The sequence below is a fragment of the Acinonyx jubatus genome, chromosome E2, assembly GCF_027475565.1.
Source record: "Acinonyx jubatus isolate Ajub_Pintada_27869175 chromosome E2, VMU_Ajub_asm_v1.0, whole genome shotgun sequence".
Lineage (NCBI taxonomy): Eukaryota > Metazoa > Chordata > Mammalia > Carnivora > Felidae > Acinonyx > Acinonyx jubatus.
The window spans coordinates 50,267,395-50,287,047 of record NC_069396.1 but is presented as its reverse complement, the minus strand read 5'-3'; the positions used below and the strand labels follow the sequence as shown (position 1 = coordinate 50,287,047).

The following is a 19,653-nucleotide window of genomic DNA, read 5'->3' as shown; positions in this document are numbered from 1 at the left end:
GGTCTCGAGTCCGAGCACTCCGTAGAGCCCCCAACCTGCTCTTCCCCTAGCAAGCACACATCCCCAACTCCATCATGACCATCCTGGAGGCCAGTGGCAAGCAGGAGCCAGAGGCCAAGGAAGTGCCCGCGGGGCCCCTGGAAGAGGTGAGGGCCCACAGCCCCCCACTCCCCAAGCCATCAAGGCCCACCCTGTTCTCCTCACCCCAGACGCCTGTCTGGGAGAGGCTCCTGCCGAAAGGGATGGGAGGTGGGGGAACAGCTGCCCCGTACTTACTCCTTGTGCCCACCCTACTGTCTGCCTCAGGGTGCCTTCTGGCTCTTTGCCACCATCCCCTGACAGTCTGTGACCTGCCGCCCCCCTCCCCTGAGCTTCTCTTTGCCCTTCCCGACCCCCAGGACGACCTGGAGCCCCTGGCCCTGGCCCCAGCCCCAGCCCCCCGGCCCCCTCAGGACCTCATCGGCCTTCGGCTGGCCCAGGAGAAAGCCTTAAAGCGGCAGCTGGAGGAGGAACAGAAGCTGAAGCCGGGAGGAGTGGGAGCCCCCTCGTCCTCCTCCTCGTCCTCCTCTTCCTCCACCCGGCCAGGCCCTCCCCAGCCCGAGGAAACCATAGATTTCCGGGAGGAGGGGCCTGAGTGTGAGACCCCCGCCATCTTCATCAGCATGGATGACGACTCGGGGCTGACCGAGGCCGCACTCCTGGACTCTAGTCTCGAGGGGCCCCTACCGAAGGTAGGGATGACAACTTCAAAGCAGCAAGGGAAGAAAACAATCAGGGCCCCGGGGTGAAGGGTGTGTGCCAAGTGCCCAAGGTTGGGGTGGGGAGGGGAGGGTACAGCCCGAAGGAAGGCTCGGAGGTAGGATCACACTGTCCTTGACCCACTCCCCCTTCTGTCACCAGGAGGCAACAGGCGGGTTGACCTCAAAGGAGGAGCGCAGCCCCCAGACCCTCACCCCTGCCGGAGAAGATACCGTGAAGACCCCCAGCCCCGCCGCCGAGGAATCCGGGGAACCCGAGACCAAGGGGAACAGCTGACGGGGCTCGGTGGGGAAGGGGAGTGGGGCAGAGAGCTGGGGAGGGCAGGGCGGGGCCGAGCCGGCGGGGCTTTGCCTTTAAAATTAAAAAGATCGCGGGTCTGGGGCGTGGATGCAGTCTCTGGTCTCTACCTGCGTGTCAGCTGTGGGACTGCGCGGTAGCTAGTGAACGCGCCCAGCCGCTGGCTGGAGGACAGGCAGCCCCTCGCTCGTGGGGCTGCGCCTGCGCGGAAACCGGCTCCTAGGCCCCGGCGTCCCCGCGCGCCCTCCCCTGGTAACGGCCCGCCCCCTCCCTCCTTAGAAACCGGGCGGCTGGCATAGAGGCTAGCCGGCCTGTGGCCGCAGGCGGGCGACCGGTCTAGCCTGCCTGTCTGCAAGCCTTCCTCCTGGAAGTCGGCGATCCCTTTTGAATTATGGGGGACCCACCGCCCGACCCTGAGCCCCCTTCCCAGCCGCCTTCAAGTCGGAGGAGTTCCCAGGTTTCCCAGCGGCGCGGTCTGGAACTCTCTCGGCCCCAGCCCGCCTTCCCCGAGGAGGCGGAGCAGATACCACTTGATACCTCCATCCTGCAGAGCAATCGGGGGGTTCTGGCCAGCCAGGCCAACCTCCAGGGCTGGTCGCTAGGGGCCAGCCCGACCCAGCAGGAGAACTTGACGATGTTCCAGGCTGAGGAGGCCCAGCTGGGTGGGGTGGAGTACCCGTCCCCGAATATGGGCTTTCCCTCCGAGCTACAGCCCCAGCTTTATCTGGAAGAAGGTGGGACCCAGGCCACCCAAAACGCCGGCCTAATGCTGCAGCAACTACAGCGGGGCCAAAGCAACCTCTTCCAGCAACTGGAGTCTGCCTACCTGGAGACCCAGCCGGACTTATTGGGCCAGTTCAACATGTACCAGAGAGATGACCTGCAGTTCAGCCAGCATGGGCCCTACTTGAGGGATGAGCCCACCCTCCAGTTCTCACCCTCCGAGCCGGGCTTCACGCCCTTCACTCTGGAGGTGCCCGAGCCGGAGCCTCTGGAGCTGGCCGTGCAGAACGCCAAGGCCTACCTGCTGCAGACCAGCGTCAGTTGCAGCCTCAGCCTGTGAGAAGGGGCTCCTAAGTGGGGTGGAGAGGGGGTGGGATCCTAGCCGGGAGAGGACCCAGCCAAGGCTCTGCCTCAGGCTCCCAGGTCCCTTCAGTCAGACCGGGGATCACCCCTCATGGGTAACCAGGGACTGTTCCAGGGGCATCTAACTAAGGCTAGGAGTCGGGATGGAAACGCTAACAGCTAGCATTTACTTACCAGGCTGCCACCATTCATACATTAACATCTAGTTCTCACAGCTGAGATTAGCACATCTACTGTCCCCGTTTTACAGAGGACGAAGCCAAGACAGAAAAATTCGGTCCCATATTCAAAGTGATAACAGCTAGGATGTGGCGGAGTACGTGTGATTTGGCTCCTGAGGCCCTATTAGCCACTAACTTGCCAAAGCCTCTTAGCTGTAGTTAGAATACACTTCTCAGTCCCCATTATGTCATCATGGAACTTACATTTTGGTGGGAGAATGGGCAATAAATATAATAAATGATAGGTAATGATGGGAGCTAAGGTGGAAAATAAGGCATGGCGAGGGGAGTTAGGGAGTGCATGTGAAATAGCATGAGGTCAAGGAAGGCCTCTGGGGAGGCCTCTGAGGAGGTGACATTTGATCAGGGACCTGAAGGAGAAGAGGGAGAGCACCTTGCAGGTGACAGAGGAAGCACATTTAAAGGCTTCAAGGCTTGCTGTGTTTGAGGAACAGCGAGGAGGCTGGTACAACTGGAACCAAGGGAGAAAGAGGGAGAGCAGGAAAGGGCCAGGTTGGAGAAGTAACAGTTCTTGCTAAAGCACAAAACTGACCCCATCTCTCCCAGGCACAGGGCTTGCCATGGCTCAGGAGTAAGTGCTTCCTCCTCACAAGAGCCATTCAGCCCCTGCCGCTCTCCAAACTTCATCTCTAGTCAGCTCCTGGCCTCAGATCCTAGAGTCTAGCCAGAATTAACCTCTAGCCTTTCCCAACAGTTCCCACCCTTGGAATCTTTAAGGTCCTTTATTCAAAAGCCATGGTCAAAGTCTGACCTCTCCTTACCCTTCCCAATTCAGTGATGGCTCTCCAGCACACCCAAGACAACTGCCAAAGGGTTTCCACCCTGCAGACAGTTAGACATACATGTTTTCTTGGAGAGAGAGACAGAGAGAAAGCATGCTCAAACATGACAGCATGGGAGAGGGGTTGAGAGGGAGAATTCCAAGCAGGCTCCACACCTAGCCTGGAGCCTGATGCGGTGCTCGATCCTTTAACACTGGGGTCATGACCTGAGCTGAAATCGAGAGTCAGACGTTCAGCCAACTGAGCCACCCGGGTGCATCACAGACACACATGCTTTGAAATCAGACCAACCTGGTTTCAAATCGTGACTGTGCTACCACTGTGTGATCTCATGGCTTCAACTTTTCGGAGCCTCAGTTTCCTCACCTGGAGAGTAGGGATTGTAATTGTTCCTCAGATGTACAATTGTGGTGAGAATCCAACACTGCTCTCAAGTGCTCAGCATCGTCCCTGGCTCAGGTAGAAGGAAGCCAATACAACACTGTTATCACAGTATTGTCTCACTGTGTATCAGGCGGTGTCACTGCCTCCTCTCCTCCCCTGATCCCTCCCTCTCCTTCCACTCCAGCCAACATGCCAGGCACACCCTCCACTCAAGGCTTCTGCACATCACCCCCAATCATACCACCTGCAAACCATGGCAGTTTTCCTTCTTCCTTTCCGATCCTTTTTGCCTTTCCTTTTTCATGTCATATTGCATTAGCCACGACCTCCAGTGTAGTCGTGAAAGCAGGCATCCTCGTCCCCAATCTCATAAGGAAAAAATGTTCAGTCCTTGACCATTATGTGCCATAGGTTCCCCTTTATGCGATTGTAAAAAATTACCTTCTGGGGCGCCTGGGTGGTTCAGTCAGTCCGACTCTTGATTTCAGCTCAGGTCATGATTTCACGGTTTGTGAGATCAAGTCCCTCATCAGGCTCTGTGCGGACAAAAATAAATAAACATTTTTTTTTAATTACCTTCTAGGGGGATCTGGGTGGCTCAGTCGGTTAAGCACCTGACTTCAGCTCAAGTCACGACCTCATGGTTCGTGAGTTCAAGCCCTGGGTCGGGCTCTGTGCTGACAGCTCAGAGCCTGGAGCCTGCTTCACATTCTGTGTTTCCCTCTCTTTCTGCCCCTCCCCTGCTCACTCTCTGTCTCTCTCTCTCTCAAAACATAAATAAACATGAAAAAAATTAAAAATAAAATAAAATTACCTTCTGTTCCTAGTTTGGTAGGGTTTTTAAAAATCATAAACGGGTGTTGAATGTTATCAAACAACTTCTCTGCACCTACTGAGGTTATCTTACATATATTTTGAACATATTAACATGATGAGTTAATTTTTTTTCTGTTTTTCTAATATCTTCCCAGGCTTGCATTCCTGTTATTAGCCCAGTTTAATCATGGTGCATCATTTTTTGAGAGCATCTTTTTGCTGGATGTCATTTGCTAATATTTTGCTTAGGGTTTCAGCATCTATATTTCTAAGCAAGATTGGCATGGAATTTTCCTTTCTCCTAGTTTCCTTCAGTTTTTTTTTTTAATCTTTTTTTTTGAAAGTTTATTTTGAGAGAGAGACAGAGAGACAGTGCACATGAGTGGAGGGAGAGAGAGAGAGAGAGAGGGAGGGGGAGAGAGAGAGAGAGAGAGAGAGAGAGAGAGAGAGAGAATGAATCCCAAGCAGGCTCTGCATCCTAAGTGGGGCTCCATCTGATGAGCCCATGAGATTGTGACCTGAGCCAAAATCGAGAATCAGACACTTAACTGAGCCACCCAGGCGCCCCTTCCTTGAGTTTTGTTGTCAAGATCATGTAAGACTCACGAGATGTCTCAGGGCCTATGCACCTGCTGTTCCCTCTGACTGAAATACTTCTCCACCCCCCCACCCCCAGTATCTGTATGGTTTGCCTCCTCACGTCTTTCAGATCTCAGCTTAAATGTCACCTTGGTGTGACCTTCCCTGGCCTTCCTATTTAAACTTACAAGCCATCTCCTATCCCTGGCATTCCCAGCCCCCCTCCCTGCTTTGTCTCCATAGAAATTACCACTTCCCGACACACTGTATGTTTTGCACATTCGGTTCATTTCTGTCACCATCATCAGAATGTCAGCCCCACCAGGGCAGGGACGTTTTCTGTACTGTGTCCCCAGCGCCAGGCACGGGGGCCAGGTACGCTGAGCTCACTGAGCTGAGCGAGTGATGTCTCCCACCTCCCACTCCCTCCCACGGGAGGCAGGTATGAGCACCTAGTGAACCTGCTGACCAAGATCCTGAACCAGCGGCCCGAGGACCCTTTGTCCATCCTGGAGTCGCTGAACCGCACCACGCAATGGCAGTGGTTCCACCCCAAGCTGGACACCCTGCGGGACGACCCAGAGATGCAGCCCACCTACGAGATGGCGGACAGACAGAAGGCGCTGTTCCTGCGGAACGGCGGAGGCGAGGGCCAACAGGAAATGGAAGAGGAGGTGGTGAGAGAGGCGATGGGGAGGGGCGCGTGGCAGGAGGGGCAGTGACCCAGGCTTAGGCACAGCCGGTGCTAAGGTCCGGGGGCAAGGGGATGCACAGTAGGACCCAGAAACCAAAAACAATTTCAGGTCAGTGTGCGAGGTGGGCCACGGGGGGTGGGGGGGGGGGGCGGGAGGACCAGATCACAGAGGGCTTTGAATGCCAGACCAAAGAGATTGGGCTTACTCCTGAGGCTGCTGGAGCACCACGGAAGGGTTTGAAGCAGAGGAAAGGCTAGTGGGCTTTGCTTTTTAGAAGACAGACTCCAGGGGCCCCTGGGTGGCTCAGTCGGTTTAAGCTGCAGACTCTTGATTTCGACTCAGGTCACGATCTCACAATTGTGAGATCGAGCCCCTCATCAGGCTCTGCGCTGGGTGTGGAGCCTACTTAAAATTCTCTCCCTCAGCTCCTCCCCCACTCGCTCTCTCCCTCTCTCTCTCTCTCTCTCTCAAAAAAAAAAAAAAAAAAAAAGCTGACTCCAGCGGCTAAGTGGAGGTGGAGGCTGGTCTCCCTCTTGCCGTCCTTTACTCCTCCCTCCCCCAAATAATTCTGCCTTGCAGGCGTTTTCTGTGAAACTCATTGCCTCCTGGAGTCTCTCAACACTGAAGTACCCCTTATCCCTAGACTCAGTTTCCCCTTTTGTAAGTCGACCCCTTGCTAAGAGCTCTTCAACTCCTGGCCCAGTAACATTTCACTAGCCTCAGAATATTTAATTCCACAATTCTGTTTCCAGGCTTGGACAACGGCATAAAATTCAGGTGAAGGACTCTTCCACTCGTTCAAGAAACATTTGCTGGGGACTCTATGATGATTCCGACGCCTCCTAGGCCCCCGCTAAGAGCCTTGAGAGCCTTGTCTCGGCTCATCCCCCGAAACAACCCTGCAAAGCAAGCGCTACTTAATTTCTATTTGTAGAGGAAAGACTTCAGCTCGGAGGGCGGGAAGCTAGGACGTACCAGAGACAGAACTAGGAAGGCAGGACCGTGACCTCCAAGCCCTTGCTATACAGAACCTTTGCCCCATCTGCGGATGCGATTGCTCTGTGCTCACGTCCATGCTTCTGAGAGTCTGGGATTCTGGCGACGGTGGGGTGGGATGGTGAGAGACCACGGGAGCGACAATCTGACAAAGGAATGAGCCCTTGGGTGAGCAAAGCGCAGGTGGAAATACCAAGCCTCGCGCCAAGTTTTACCTGGGAATATGGTTTTAAATTTCAGATGCAGTTTCTCCTCGGGAGGCCCCACCCACTTGGAAATACACCCTTCCTTTCCACCTCCAGGTCTTACCCACATCTAACGCAAGGCCCCGAAGGCTCCGCCTCCTTAGAACGCTTGGCTCCTAGAGGCTCCGCCCCCTTGGAGGACCACGGCGCTTGAGGCTCCGCCCCGTTGAAATGCCAACCCCCGGAGACTCCGCCCCCTGACGGGCTTGTCCCTGAAGGCCCCACCCACTTAGAATTTGGAGCTGGAATTCTTTCTGGGAGGTCCGCAAACTCGTGGCAAAATTGTGGACGTTTGTGGCCTGTGCATGTTTCTAGGAAGAGACTCAAAGAAATCAGTGATTCATCATTTTTTATATATTTCTCTGACAGGAGGTAGGGCTCTCATTTCCTTTTTTCTATTTCTCCCAAGTCGCTAGCCACGATCCCCAACAGCCATGATGGAATAATGCATTCTTTCCCCCCATCCTCTGAAATGCCATCTCTGATTTATTTACACCTCTACGGACTCGACCTGTTTGTGGATTCTCTATCCTTCTCCTTCCGCCCTTGTAGATGGCTTTCTGCCCCGGAACTCACTGCGCCTCTGTTTCATAAAGCTCCTGACTACTCTCCAAGTTATAATTTCAGACTAACTTCAGTATTATTGCATCACATTCCAAAAGCTGACACTTTACTTATTTGACAACATAGACCATGTGAGGGCAGGAAACAGACGATGTTGCAGAAGTGGAGACAAGTGATGTAAACAAGACAGAAGTTTCTCCTCACACCCAATGGTCAGGTGCAAGCAATCTGGAGATGGCAGGAGGAGGCCACATGTACGTTCTCTCCCCCCAGACACGCATTACTGGCGATAGCAGAGGATGGGGAGAGAAGCAGAGTCTGACCTGACCTTGGGGGGCAGTTTCCCACTCTTGCTGAAATTAACAGTGAGCGGGGTGGAGTGATATCACTTAAACATGGTTGGTGAGGCCACTCCATTGCCATGTGGATGGAGGGTGGGGATTCCCAGAAAGAGGGTGATGGCCATTGGCTCATGGGCCAGGCACACTCTCATCCCTTTTTTTTAAAATAAAAATTTTAAGATGTTTTATTTATTTTTCAGAGAGAGAGAGAGAGAGAGCAGGGGAGGGGCAGAGAGGGAGGGGGACAGAGGATCCGAAGCAGGCTCTGCGCTGACAGCACAGAGCCTGATCTGGGGCTTGAACTCCCGAATCTGAATCCGAGATCACCAAGCCACCTGGGCACTGCTCTACCCTCCTTCCTTTGTCTTCCTCCCCGTCAGCGAGGTGTCTTGGAATTAAGCTTGACTCCGCTCCCCCTGAGTGGCTGGTGTCACCACCAATCAGGAAAACCAGCTTTTGCATTGCATTTATGATGGGAAGAAAGCGCCAGAACCACTTTCAAAAGAACGATTCTCCTACTATTGAGCATTAGGGTGTGCTACATCTCGAGCTGAGGTAAAAACAAACAAACAAACAAACAAAACCCCAGAATCCGAAGCAGGCGCCAGGCTCCGAGCTGTCAGCACAGAGCCTGACGCGGGGCTCGAACCCCCAGACTGTGAGATCATGACCTGAGCCGAAGTCGGACGCTCAACTGACTGAGCCACCCAGGCGCCCCCTTATGAAGTATTCTTATGAAGGGTGATGTATCCTTCACCCAGACCCTTCAGAATGTGACCTTATTTGGAAGGAGGGTCATTGCCGATGTAATGAGTTATAATGAGGTCCTTCTGGAATAGGGTGAAGCCCTCGTCCATTATGCCTAGTGTCCTTACAAAAGGTGAAGTTTGGACACAAAGTCTCAGTCGTCCAGCATGTGGCTCCCACACTTGCCTGTTTCACTTGCCGCCACACGCACAGAGTGGACCCGTATTAGTCTGTTATGGCTGCTGTAACAAACTTAGTGGCTTAAGACCACAAAATGTTTTACCTTATAGCTCTGGAGGTCAGAAGTCCGCTTCGGATTGGGCTTCACCAGGCTGAGGTCAGGGTTGGCAGGGTTGCCCTACTGATGGAGACTCTTGAAGAGAAACCATTTCCTAGCCTTTTCCAGCTTCCAGAAGCAGCACACCTTCCTTCCTCCTGGGCCCTCCTCCGGAACCTTTCAGTCTCTGACTCTGATTTCTGCTTTCATCACATCTTCTCTGACCCTCCTGCCTTCCCCACTTTCACTTAGCAAGACCCTTGTGTTGACTTGGGGCCCACCCGGACCATCCAGGATGATCTCCCTGTCTCAGGATCCTTAATTTAATCACACCTGTAAGTCACTTTTGCCGTGTCAGGTAGTCACAGGCCCAGGAATCGGGACATGGACATCTTTTGGGGGGATCATTACTCTACCTTCTATACCTCCTCTCTCTCCCTTCTGCTTTCAAATTCTGGCAAGAGAGCATGTGGTCTCCCCGATTTGGGCAATGTGTTTCCCTGGGCCAGTCATGTTGGCCAAGGGTGGGTCATGCCAGTCTCCTGAGGAAGGACCTCATGTGTTTTGGTCTCTGCTATATCTCAATGCCTGCCTAGCCTGGGACTGGCACCCACTGGGTCTTTAATAAAGATTTCTGGACTGACTGAAAAGTATTGGGGTCAGCCTGTGGCTATGTGGCTATGGGAGTGGCTGCCTGGGTCCAAACCTCACTGTATTCTAGTCTCAGCCCTCAATTTGCTTGTTCTCACTCCCTTTCTGCCCCTGCTTCCCTGTCTCTCTGCCTCTCCCCCTCTGTCTCCCTGAACCAAGTAGATGGTGAAGGAGGAGGCGGTGGGGGCAACAGTTATCACCACCATCCTCCAGCATCACTGATTCCTGGGCTCAAGACCTGCATCTTCCCTTAATTTGTTATATGATTTGGGGTATCTGTTAGGGGTGCATTTGGCTGCAAGTAACGGAAAACATGACTAGAAGTGGCCCCTTTGCCCCATACAACAAGAAGGGAGGTAAGGTGGCTCAGTGATGCCACCAGGGACCCGGCAGTTTCCACCTTTCAACTCTACCATCATTAAGGTATGGGTACACACCATCCCATGCATTGCCTCATGGTCCCAAAATAGCTGCTGTGCCTCCAGATCTCACATCCCATTGCAGGCAGAAAGAAGGGGGAAGGATAAAGGAGCAAAGGATTTTCTCCTGGTGATTTTCCTTTTCCTTTCTTTCTCCCCCCACCCCCCCCCCCTTTTCTTTTCCTTAAGGGACCTCCTCCCCAAGGACTTGCCCCTACATCCCACTGGCCTGCAGCGGTCGCATGAGCAGCTGGGTTACAGAGCAGTTTAGCTCTCCGGATTTCACAAGTCAGGCTAGGGAGCAGGGCTTCAGCCTTCTTTCCTCTGCCCTCCACCCGCCCCTCTGCAGGCTGAGACGGCGGTACCCAACGTCATGGAGACGGCCTTCTACTTGGAACAGGCTGGCGTGGGCCTGAGCTCGGACGAGAGTTTCCGCATCTTCATGGCCCTGAAGCAGCTGGTGGAGCAGCAGCCCATCCATACCTGCCGCTTCTGGGGCAAGATCCTGGGGCTCAGCCGCAGCTACCTGGTGGCCGAGGTGTCCTTCCGGGAGGGCGAGGAGGAGGGCGAGGAGGAGGAGGCGGAGGAGATGATGGAGGGCGGCGAGGGCATGGACGCGCCCGACGAGGAGGACGAGGAGAAGGACACGGACATTATCCCCAAGCCCATGTGGAAGCCACCGCCCGTCATCCCCAGGGAGGAGAGCCGCTCGGGCACCAACAAGTACCTGTATTTCGTGTGCAACGAGCCGGGCCGGCCGTGGACGCGGCTGCCGCACGTCACGCCCGTGCAGATCGTGCAGGCCCGCAAGATCAAGAAATTCTTCACCGGCTTCCTGGACGCGCCAGTCGTCAGCTACCCGCCCTTCCCGGGCAACGAGGCCAACTACCTGCGGGCCCAGATCGCCCGCATCTCGGCCGCCACGCACATCAGCCCGCTCGGCTTCTACCAGTTTGGGGAGGAGGAGGGCGATGAAGAGGAGGAGGGCGGCGCGGGGCGCGACTCGTACGAGGAGAACCCCGACTTTGAGGGCATCCCGGTGCTCGAGCTGGTGGACTCCATGGCCAACTGGGTGCATCACGCCCAGCACATCCTGCCGCAGGTGAGGACAGGGGACTCACCGGGGGGGGGGGGGGGGGGGCAGGGAAGGGGAGCTCCAGGCAATGCTCTCAAGCGCTGGCTCTCTGCCTGACGTGCTGCATAATATTCACCATCCGGCAGATATGGGTTGACGATGCCCTGTAAGACACTGTTGGGGCCGGATGCATCCTGGAGTTCCGAGCTTTTCAGATTCCAGAAAGGTGACAGGGCACACATACCAGAATATTACGCAACAGCTCAGCTCAAGGAGGGGCTGGGACACCAGCCGGTGCTTAAAGATTTCATTATTTCTTTTTTCTTTTTTTAAAACGTTTTTTTTTAACGTTTATTTATTTTTGAGAGAGAGACAGAGCATGAGCAGGGGAAGGGCAGAGAGAGAGGGAGACACAGAATCCGAAGCAGGCTCCAGGCTCTGAGCTGTCAGCACAGAGCCCGACGCGGGGCTCAAACTCACTGACCTCGAGATCATGACCTGAGCCGAAGTCGGACGCTCAACGGACTGAGCCACCCCGGGCGCCCCAAGGCCTGCCTTTTTTGACCGCCAGATGTGTTGAACTCTATATTCGTGCATTCACTGGTTCAAGGAAGCCCCTGCTGTGTGCTAGGAGCTTTTATTCATTCAGTCCACAAACTTTTATTGACTCTGCCACGCCTTCTTGAATCCAAACAACTTCCTTTGGGAGTGTTGCACGACTATCATCCCCACTGCCTCGCTGAGGCAGGTGAGTCTGTCTGCTCTGTGCTGTGCACTTAGGTACGTTCACTTAACAGACACATATCAGCTCTTCAGGGCCTCGTGTAGCCCATCAGCAATCCAACGAGAGAACCCCTATGCTACCCCCATTTCACTGATGAGCAGAAGATCATATGGGAGGCTGAATATCAGCTCCCTGGGGCAGAAATTGGGGGCGGGGGGGTCTCTCCTCTCAAGGATGTTTCCCCAGCACCTATCTGTATGTAGTAGATGCTCATTAAATATCTGACAAATGAATGAATGAATGCCCAGATGGGGGGCCACACAGCCAGCAGGTGGCAGGAGTCTCCATCTCACAACTATAGCTCTCTCTCCCCCAACCCGTGTGACTAGCCCTGCCCCCCCTGCCCACACTTGGGTCCCTGAGGACAGGGCCAGGCCCCGGTGTCCTTCCTGGCCCCTCACCACCTCCCAGGGTGCAGGCGGGTTACTATCCCCCCGGGGGATGTGGTCTGACCCCCCCCCCCCACCACCTCCAGGGCCGCTGCACTTGGGTGAACCCTTTGCAGAAGATAGAGGAGGAAGAGGAGTTAGGGGAGGAGGAAGAGAAGGCAGACGAGGGGATGGAAGGCGTGGAGCAGGAGGTCGGGCCCCCGCTGCTGACGCCGCTCTCCGAAGACGCAGGTAACAGTCCTCTTGGCCTCACGCACGCCAGCCCACCGGCCCAGGTGGGGACTGGGGAGAAAGCGGGGTTGGGGGGGGCATCTCTCTCAGCCTCAGTTGCTCCCTCATCTATAACACGGGCCTGGCGATCGTGCCTCCCTCCTGGGGTTGTGGGAACACGTCCATCTTATGAGCCATGTCTGGCATACGGCAGTGGCCCGGGTGGTGGGATATGATCTTTCCAGTCCCGTGTGGGTTTGGGGCGAGAGACAATTAGACAGGCCTTCCCCAAGAAGGCAGGACCCGAGCTGGAATTTGGAAGACTGGATGGGGATTTCCCGAGGTCAGAGTCTCAGGCACCCGGAGGAAGGAGGAAGGAGAGGCCGAGAGCCGGTGAACGGGCAGAGCCCGAATTTGAACCCGGATTTCCGGGACCACAGGGCCTGTGCCGTGCCCTCTGACCCTGGTCCAAAGCCATGGCTGACCTGGAAGGGCGATCACCGAGCACGGCAGCGCCTGCAAGGGAGGTGAGATAAGTATACCCACTTCTTGGATGCGGTCACTGAGGCTCAGACTGGCGAGCTGGCTTCCTGGGGCCACACGGTGAGAAAGTGATCTGGAGCCAGCCACACTCCCTTCACGAAGCCTCTCCCTGTCTTCCTTCTTTGCGCCCTCCCCTCTTTCTCTCAGTCTCCCCTCCAGGGGGCTGCGCAGGGCTGTGGGGAGCTCTGACCTCCCCTGGTGCTCTCCACTCCCCTGCAGAAATCATGCACATGTCACCGTGGACCACCCGCCTGTCCTGCAGCCTTTGCCCACAGTACTCCGTGGCTGTCGTGCGCTCCAATCTTTGGCCAGGGGCCTATGCCTACGCCAGTGGCAAGTAGGTCTTCTCCTAGTCCCTTCCAGAAGAGGAAGCCCCTATAACCTCTTCCGAGCCAGGCTGAGGGTGGCTGGGGGCAGAGAGTGGAAGGAACCCCTTTCAAGAAGCCCCCTGGGCTGACCCCCTCACTCAGCTCCAGGACTTCCAACCAGGGCTAAAATGAGAAATCCCGGACAAAAAGTGAGAGCCCCTCAGATAAGAGAACGGAGGATCAGAGAGGGTAAGGAACTGACCCAGGGTCACACAGCGTATGCGGGATTCAAACCTGGATCTCTGGCCTCCCGGCCCAGGCTTCTCAGCTCTATGAGTCACAGAGCCAGACAGGACTCAGGAGTCCACTTTGATGTGGCCCTGCCAGGGGCACCGTCTTCTTTCCGGGGGACCTAACTTCTTCCCTGGGCCCCCTGGCAGTTCTTCCAATTTGAAGGGTCTTGGGTCCATGGGGCAGAAGTCTTCCCTGCCAGGATCCCCCACAAGTTGCTCCCCAAAGATTTGTCACTGCTGCATATTCCCACCCACGCGCACTCACTGAGACACTCACCACACACTCGCCGGGCACAGAGAGGCCCTCAGTCTCTCCCACTGGGCGCACGGAGCCTTTCTGCTTTGCCGCTTAGGGAGCGCCCTCGGCAGCCCCGCGCTGGGCGCACTTACCAACTCTGTCCACCAGATGGCAGGATAAGTTTTCCTAGATTTTTCCCTTTCCAGCTCCGTGCCCAGGGTGCACTGTTCCATCCTATGATGAGATTTCGTGTCATCTGGCTACTTTCACCACATTCTTGGCGATTTTTTCGCCTCCAGAAACAGGGAAGAGTCTCCTTGGCTTGCTTTCGCCAGCCCCTTCTTCTGGCCGCACCCTAATTTGCCAGCAGCTTTCTTTTCTTTTTAAAGATTTTATTTATTTATTTTTTAAGTTAATTTATTTATCTTGAGAGAGACAGAGACAGCATGAGTCAGGGAAGCGCAGAGAGAGAGAGAGAGCGGGAGAGAGAGAATCCCAAGCAAGCTCCACACTGCCAGCACAGAGCTCCATGCAGGCATCGAACCCATGAACCCCAAAATCATGACCTGAGCCGAAACCAAGAGTCAGATGCTTAACTCACTGAGCCGCCAGGCTCCCCTTAAAGATTTTATTTTTAAGTAATCTCAACCCCCCAACACAGGGGTCAAACACACAACCCCGAGATCAAGAGTCACACGCTCCACTGACTGAGCCAGGCAGGCACCCTGCCAACATCTTTCTGAAAGCAAAAAATAGATCCAAATTGGGAACTCAACTCACCCATCCATCCACCACTCAATCATGCATCCCTCCCACCATCCATTTGTTTTTTCTTTATAAAACCCTCTTGGGTGTCACTGTTTGCCAGATGTATGCTAGGTCCCAGGCCCTTATTGAAAAGGCGATATGGATCCTGCCTCTGAGAGCAGGCAGAGGAAGCACAGAAACTAATAATATAGCGCCCCCCCCCCCAACCAAATAAATACCCTGTTACAAACTAAGTACCACTAGAGACAGTGCGGGGACCAATTAAAACTCATATCTGTCGGGGCGCCTGGGTGGCTCAGTCGGTTAAGCGTCCGACTTCGGCTCAGGTCATGATCTCATGGTCCGTGAGTTCAAGCCCCGAGTCGGGCTCTGTGCTGACAGCTCCGAGCCTGGAGCCTGTTTCTGATTCTGTGTCTCCCTCTCTCTCTGACCCTCCCCCATTCATGCTCTCTCTCTGTCTCAAAAATAAATAAACATTAAAAAAAAAAAAAGCTCATACCTGTCATCTTAAGGGGATCAAAGTGGGATTCCTGGGAAGAGCAACCTTGAGGTGAAATCTCTGGGGAAAGAGAGAAGTAAGGAGGGGGGGAGGGGGAAGCAGGTAGACCAGAGCTTCCCAGACTGTGAGTGTACACGACCCCAGGGATCTGATTCAAGTGAAGGTTCTGGTGACACAGGAGTGGGGTTGGGGCCTGAAGTTCTTTTTATTTTTTTTTAATGTTTCTATTTATTTTCGAGACAGAGAGAGAGCATGAGCAGGGGAGGGGCAGAAAGAGGGGGAAGACACAGAATCCAAAGCAGGCTCCAGGCTCTGAGCTGTCAGCACAGAGCCCGACATGGGGCTCGAACTCATGGAGTGTGAGATCATGACCTGACCTGAGCTAAAGTCAGACGCTTAACCAACTGAGCCACCCAGGCGCCCCTCTGAAGGTCTGTCTTTCTAGAGAAGCTCAACCTCCCTGGTGAGGCTTCCAAGGAAGCAGTGTTTTCGAAGTTTCTAGGAAGACCTGGAGGAAAGCAAAGGTCTCAAGAACAGCAAGGCTGTGAAAATAAGGGCAAAGCCAAACAGCCTGCGGGGCAAATTCTCCATCCCTCTCTCTCCCCCCCACCCCCTGCCCCTCACTGCCTCTCTCCCTATCTCCCAGTCCCCTCCTTTTCCTCCCATTTCCTCCTCTAGTTAAAATTCTGGGAACAGGTGGGCTGGCAGGCTTGGCCCCAACCCCTTCTGTTCTTGTTTATTATCAGTCTCCTCCTTCTAGAATGCAGGCACCACAGCAGGGATTTTTGTCTAATGTGTTCACTGCTGGGTCCCCACACCTAGACCAGCACTGTCCAACGTAAATAAAATGCAGGCCACCTGCATTACTCTACATTTTCTAGAGGAGCGCCCAGGTGGCTCAGCCAGTTAAGCGTCTTGACTCTTGATCTCAGCTCAGGTCTTGATCTCAGGGTCATGAGTTCAAGCTCCACGTTGGGCTCCGTGCTGGATGTGCGGCCTACTTAAAATAAATAAGTAAATAAATAAATAAATAAATAAATAAATAAATAAAATGTCCTAGAACTAGCCATGTTCAAGAGTAAAAACAGGCAAGTTTCCTTTTAATTGTTTATTTTACCCTATTATATTTTATTTTTTTTTCAACGTTTATTTATTTTTGGGACAGAGAGAGACAGAACATGAACAGGGGAGGGGCAGAGAGAGAGGGAGACACAGAATCAGAAACAGGCTCCAGGCTCTGAGCCATCAGCCCAGAGCCCGACGCGGGGCTCGAACTCACGGACCGCGAGATCGTGACCTGGCTGAAGTCGGACGCTTAACCGACTGCGCCACCCAGGCGCCCCACCCTATTATATTTTAAATGTTGTCATCGCTATGTGAAATCGGTAATGTAAAACTTAACGAGCTATTTTACATTCTTTTTTTAAACTTTTCATACTCTGTCTTCAGAATCTGGTGTGAAGTTCGCACTTACAGCACATTCCATCTGGATGCTACGTTCTCATCAGAAGTACTTGACCTTGGATTCAGATTTCACCCCATTTACAGCTGAGAAAATAGATTCATGGGCCCAAGTTGCCCCAGGCACACTTCGACATTCTCCCGTTATCCAATAACAGAACTGAATATCGGTTTTATTGTTTACATCTGAATTCATTAAAATGAAGTAAAATCCACCCAGACGACAGCAGAACACACATTCTTTTCTTTTCTTTTTTAGCATTTATTTATTTTTGAGACACAGAGCACGAGTGGGGGAGGGACAGAGGGAGAAGGAGACACAGAATCTGAAGCAGGCTCCAGGCTCTGAGCTGTCGGCACCCCGATGGGCTCGAACTCATGAACCATGAGGTCATGACCTGAGCCTGTCAGACACTTAACCGACTGATCCACCCAGGTGCCCCAGAACACACATTCTTTTCAAGTGCCCATGGAACTGTCTCTAGGATTAGACCATATGTTAGGCCAGGAAACAAGTGTCGATAAATTTAACCGGATTGATTATACAAAATATGTTCTCTGGCCACACTGGAGCGAAATTAGAAATCAGTAACAAAGGAATTTGGGGGACTTTCGCGGATATGTAGAAATTAAACAACACACCCCCTAAGTGACCAGGGGGCCGAAGGAGAAAGCACGGGTGAACTTAGAACATCAAATACAATTAGAAACTCAGGCTTTTGGGGCGCCTGGGTGGCTCAGTCGGTTAAGCATCCAACTGCGGCTCAGGTCATGATCTCGCAGTTCACAAGTTCGAGCCCCGAGGCAGGCTCTGTGCTGACAGCTCAGAGCCTGGAGCCTGCTTCGGATCCTCTGCCCCCCTCCCTCTCTGCCCCTCCCCGGCTCTCTCTCTCTCTCTCTCTCTCAAAAATAAATAAAACACTAAAAAAAAAAAAAAAAAGGAAAGAAACTCAGGTTTTTGGTCCCACCAGCCATGTTTCAAGTGCTCAGCAGTGACATGCATTGTTGCAGGGTACAGCTCTAGATAGCCCGGCACTTAGGAGACAGATGCTCAGTAAACACTCAAGAGCACGTGAACGGAGAGACCTGGTAGGCACAGCACATTCCACCCCACCACCCACACCTGTGCAGCCAGGCCAAACCCTCGCGGGGTCCCACCTTCAGTGGAAGTCCAGGCTGGGGCCTTGGAGGAAGGATCTCTCAGTATCTCCCTGCCTTTCCAGGAAGTTTGAGAACATCTACATTGGCTGGGGCCACAAGTACAGTCCCGAGAACTTCAACCCACCCCTGCCAGCCCCCGTTCAGCAGGAGTACCCCAACAGCCCCGAGATCTTGGAGATGAGTGACCCCACGGTGGAGGAAGAGCAGGCCCTCAAAGCAGCCCAGGAGCAGGCCCTGGCGGCCGCGGAGGAAGAGGAAGACGATGAGGAGGAAGACGAGGAGGAGGATCTGGATGACTGAAGGGGGCCCCCCCAAGCCCCTTCCGCAAGCAGGTAGATAGTAGGTTTTCCCTTATACATAGTTAGTGATGGGGTGTTGTTTTTCCCCCCACTGTCGGTTTGCTTTCTGCCCCTGGAGGGCAGGAGTGGAAGAGGGAGGTAGCTGCTCTAAAATAAAATTTCCCCATGGCACTATGGCCTAGTTTCTCATTTGTGTGTTGCATTTTCTCACTGCAGTTGTTGACATGGCCCCCAAGTCAGGGCTGTTGAGCTCTGCTGGGAACAGACATTGCTGCATAGGCCCTCCCATCTGTTTCATTCATTCATCTGGCCACCAAACAACTATTTTTTTCAATGTTTATTTATTTATGTTGAGAGAGGGGGAAGGGCAGAGAGAGAGAAGCCCAAGCAGGCTCCACGATGTCAGTGCAGAGCCCAACGCAGGGCATGAACTCACGAACCGTGAGATCATGACCTGAGCCAAAATCAAGAGTCAGATGTTTGATCTGAGTCATCCAGGTGCCCCCAAACAACTACTGAAGTGCCTTCTGTCAGCCCAGCCCTGTGCTGGGGACACAGGGGGGGCCAAGCAGCTCCAGCTCTGCTTTCCCGGGGTCTCACTCTCTACAGGAGAGGCGGTCACATCTCTCGGCAGTGACAACCTGGATGGGGGAGCCCAGAGAACTGACCGAGCTCCTCGGCTGGCTCTCAAAGAGTCAAGAACAGAGTGGGGAAGAGCATTCCAAGCAGAGGGAACAACATGTGCAAAGACTAAGGGCAAGAGAGAGTTCTACGTTGAGGTAGTTTCCCGAATCTCCATGTTTGGGACATGGGGTGAGGAGTTAGTTGTAAGAGAGGAGGTTGGAAAGAGAGGTTGGCAGGAGCAGATCACTCAGGGCTTTATTTTGCCCCAAGAACACTAGGGAGCCACAGGTGGTCTTGGAGCAAGGGAGGGCCCCAGTCATACTCATGTTTAGAAAGACCTCTCTAGATGCCAAGTGGAGTGTTGGGATGGGAGTCTGGGAGAGCAGAGACCAGGCTGCTGGGAGGGCAGGACTGGAGTGGAGGGCTTTGGAGCAGGGCGATGCAGAGAAAGGGACTAGAAAAGAGGAATTCAGGTAACAGAATGCAAAAGACTTGGGGGCTAGAAGCAGGGGGTGAAGGAAGATGATACAGATCTAGGGAGACACTGAGGTCTGCAGACTGGGTGAGTGGGGGGATGGCAGTGTGAACTCTAAGATGGGGACACAGGAGAGGAGCAGGATTTGGAGGAAGATTTCAACTTCATTGTAGGTCTTGCTGAGTGTGAGATGCCTCTGGGACATTTGATGAGAAATCTGAGAGACCACTGAGAATGGGTCTAGGAAGATCTGTGATGGGGTCAGGGTGGCTTCAGCAGAAGTGAAGGGCACTGGCAATCAGTGGGGCGTCATGGATTACTAGTGGGTCATCAGGACACTGCGGGCATTGCGGGGATCGATGGAATTTTGGCATCAGAAGAGGGTGTTGAACCAAGTGAGATTGTTAAAGATAGTGAAGTCATGGAGACATATATCGGAGGTTGGAGGGAAATGTGGAAATGTTTGGGGTTAAAACTAATCAGTAGTGGGTGGGTGTAGCCCTAAGAGTTTTATGGAGACACTGGAGATCAGCAGGATTTGGGACATCATCCAGGGTGGGGTGGAATGTCTGGAGATGCTGTCGTCAGTCAGGGATTTTAAGATGTCAGTGGGAAACACTGGAGATCAGAAAGGTGTATGTTGCGA

The 19,653-nt window shown here is 53.7% G+C and overlaps 2 protein-coding genes across 9 annotated transcripts in view; both read left to right on the top strand.

Moving 5' to 3' along the window:
* SYMPK (symplekin scaffold protein) overlaps positions 1–1,084 on the top strand; it is a 34,168-nt gene extending 33,084 nt beyond the window's left edge. For all 5 annotated transcript variants that reach the window (XM_027037842.2, XM_027037840.2, XM_027037843.2 and 2 more), the window contains 3 exons: positions 51–146; positions 399–731; positions 901–1,084. In XM_027037842.2, the coding sequence (XP_026893643.1) occupies positions 51–146; positions 399–731; positions 901–1,035 (564 nt within the window). In that variant the 3' untranslated portion in view covers positions 1,036–1,084. The remainder of the gene's footprint in view (positions 1–50; positions 147–398; positions 732–900) is intronic.
* A 142-nt stretch (positions 1,085–1,226) lies between these two features.
* Positions 1,227–18,099, top strand: RSPH6A (radial spoke head 6 homolog A). Of its 4 annotated transcripts, none has more exons than XM_027037846.2 (6): positions 1,227–2,115; positions 5,388–5,622; positions 10,230–10,982; positions 12,215–12,359; positions 13,101–13,218; positions 17,672–18,098. In XM_027037846.2, the coding sequence occupies exons 1-6, from the start codon at positions 1,448–1,450 to the stop codon at positions 17,907–17,909; spliced, it is 2,157 nt and encodes a 718-aa protein (XP_026893647.2). In that variant the 5' UTR covers positions 1,227–1,447; the 3' UTR covers positions 17,910–18,098. The 4 variants fall into 4 exon arrangements, with proteins under 4 accessions (XP_026893647.2, XP_053067375.1, XP_053067373.1 ...); XM_053211400.1 differs by lacking the exon at positions 17,672–18,098 and adding an exon at positions 17,460–17,652; XM_053211398.1 differs by lacking the exon at positions 17,672–18,098 and adding an exon at positions 16,437–16,620.
* The last annotated feature ends 1,554 nt before the right edge of the window (positions 18,100–19,653 follow it).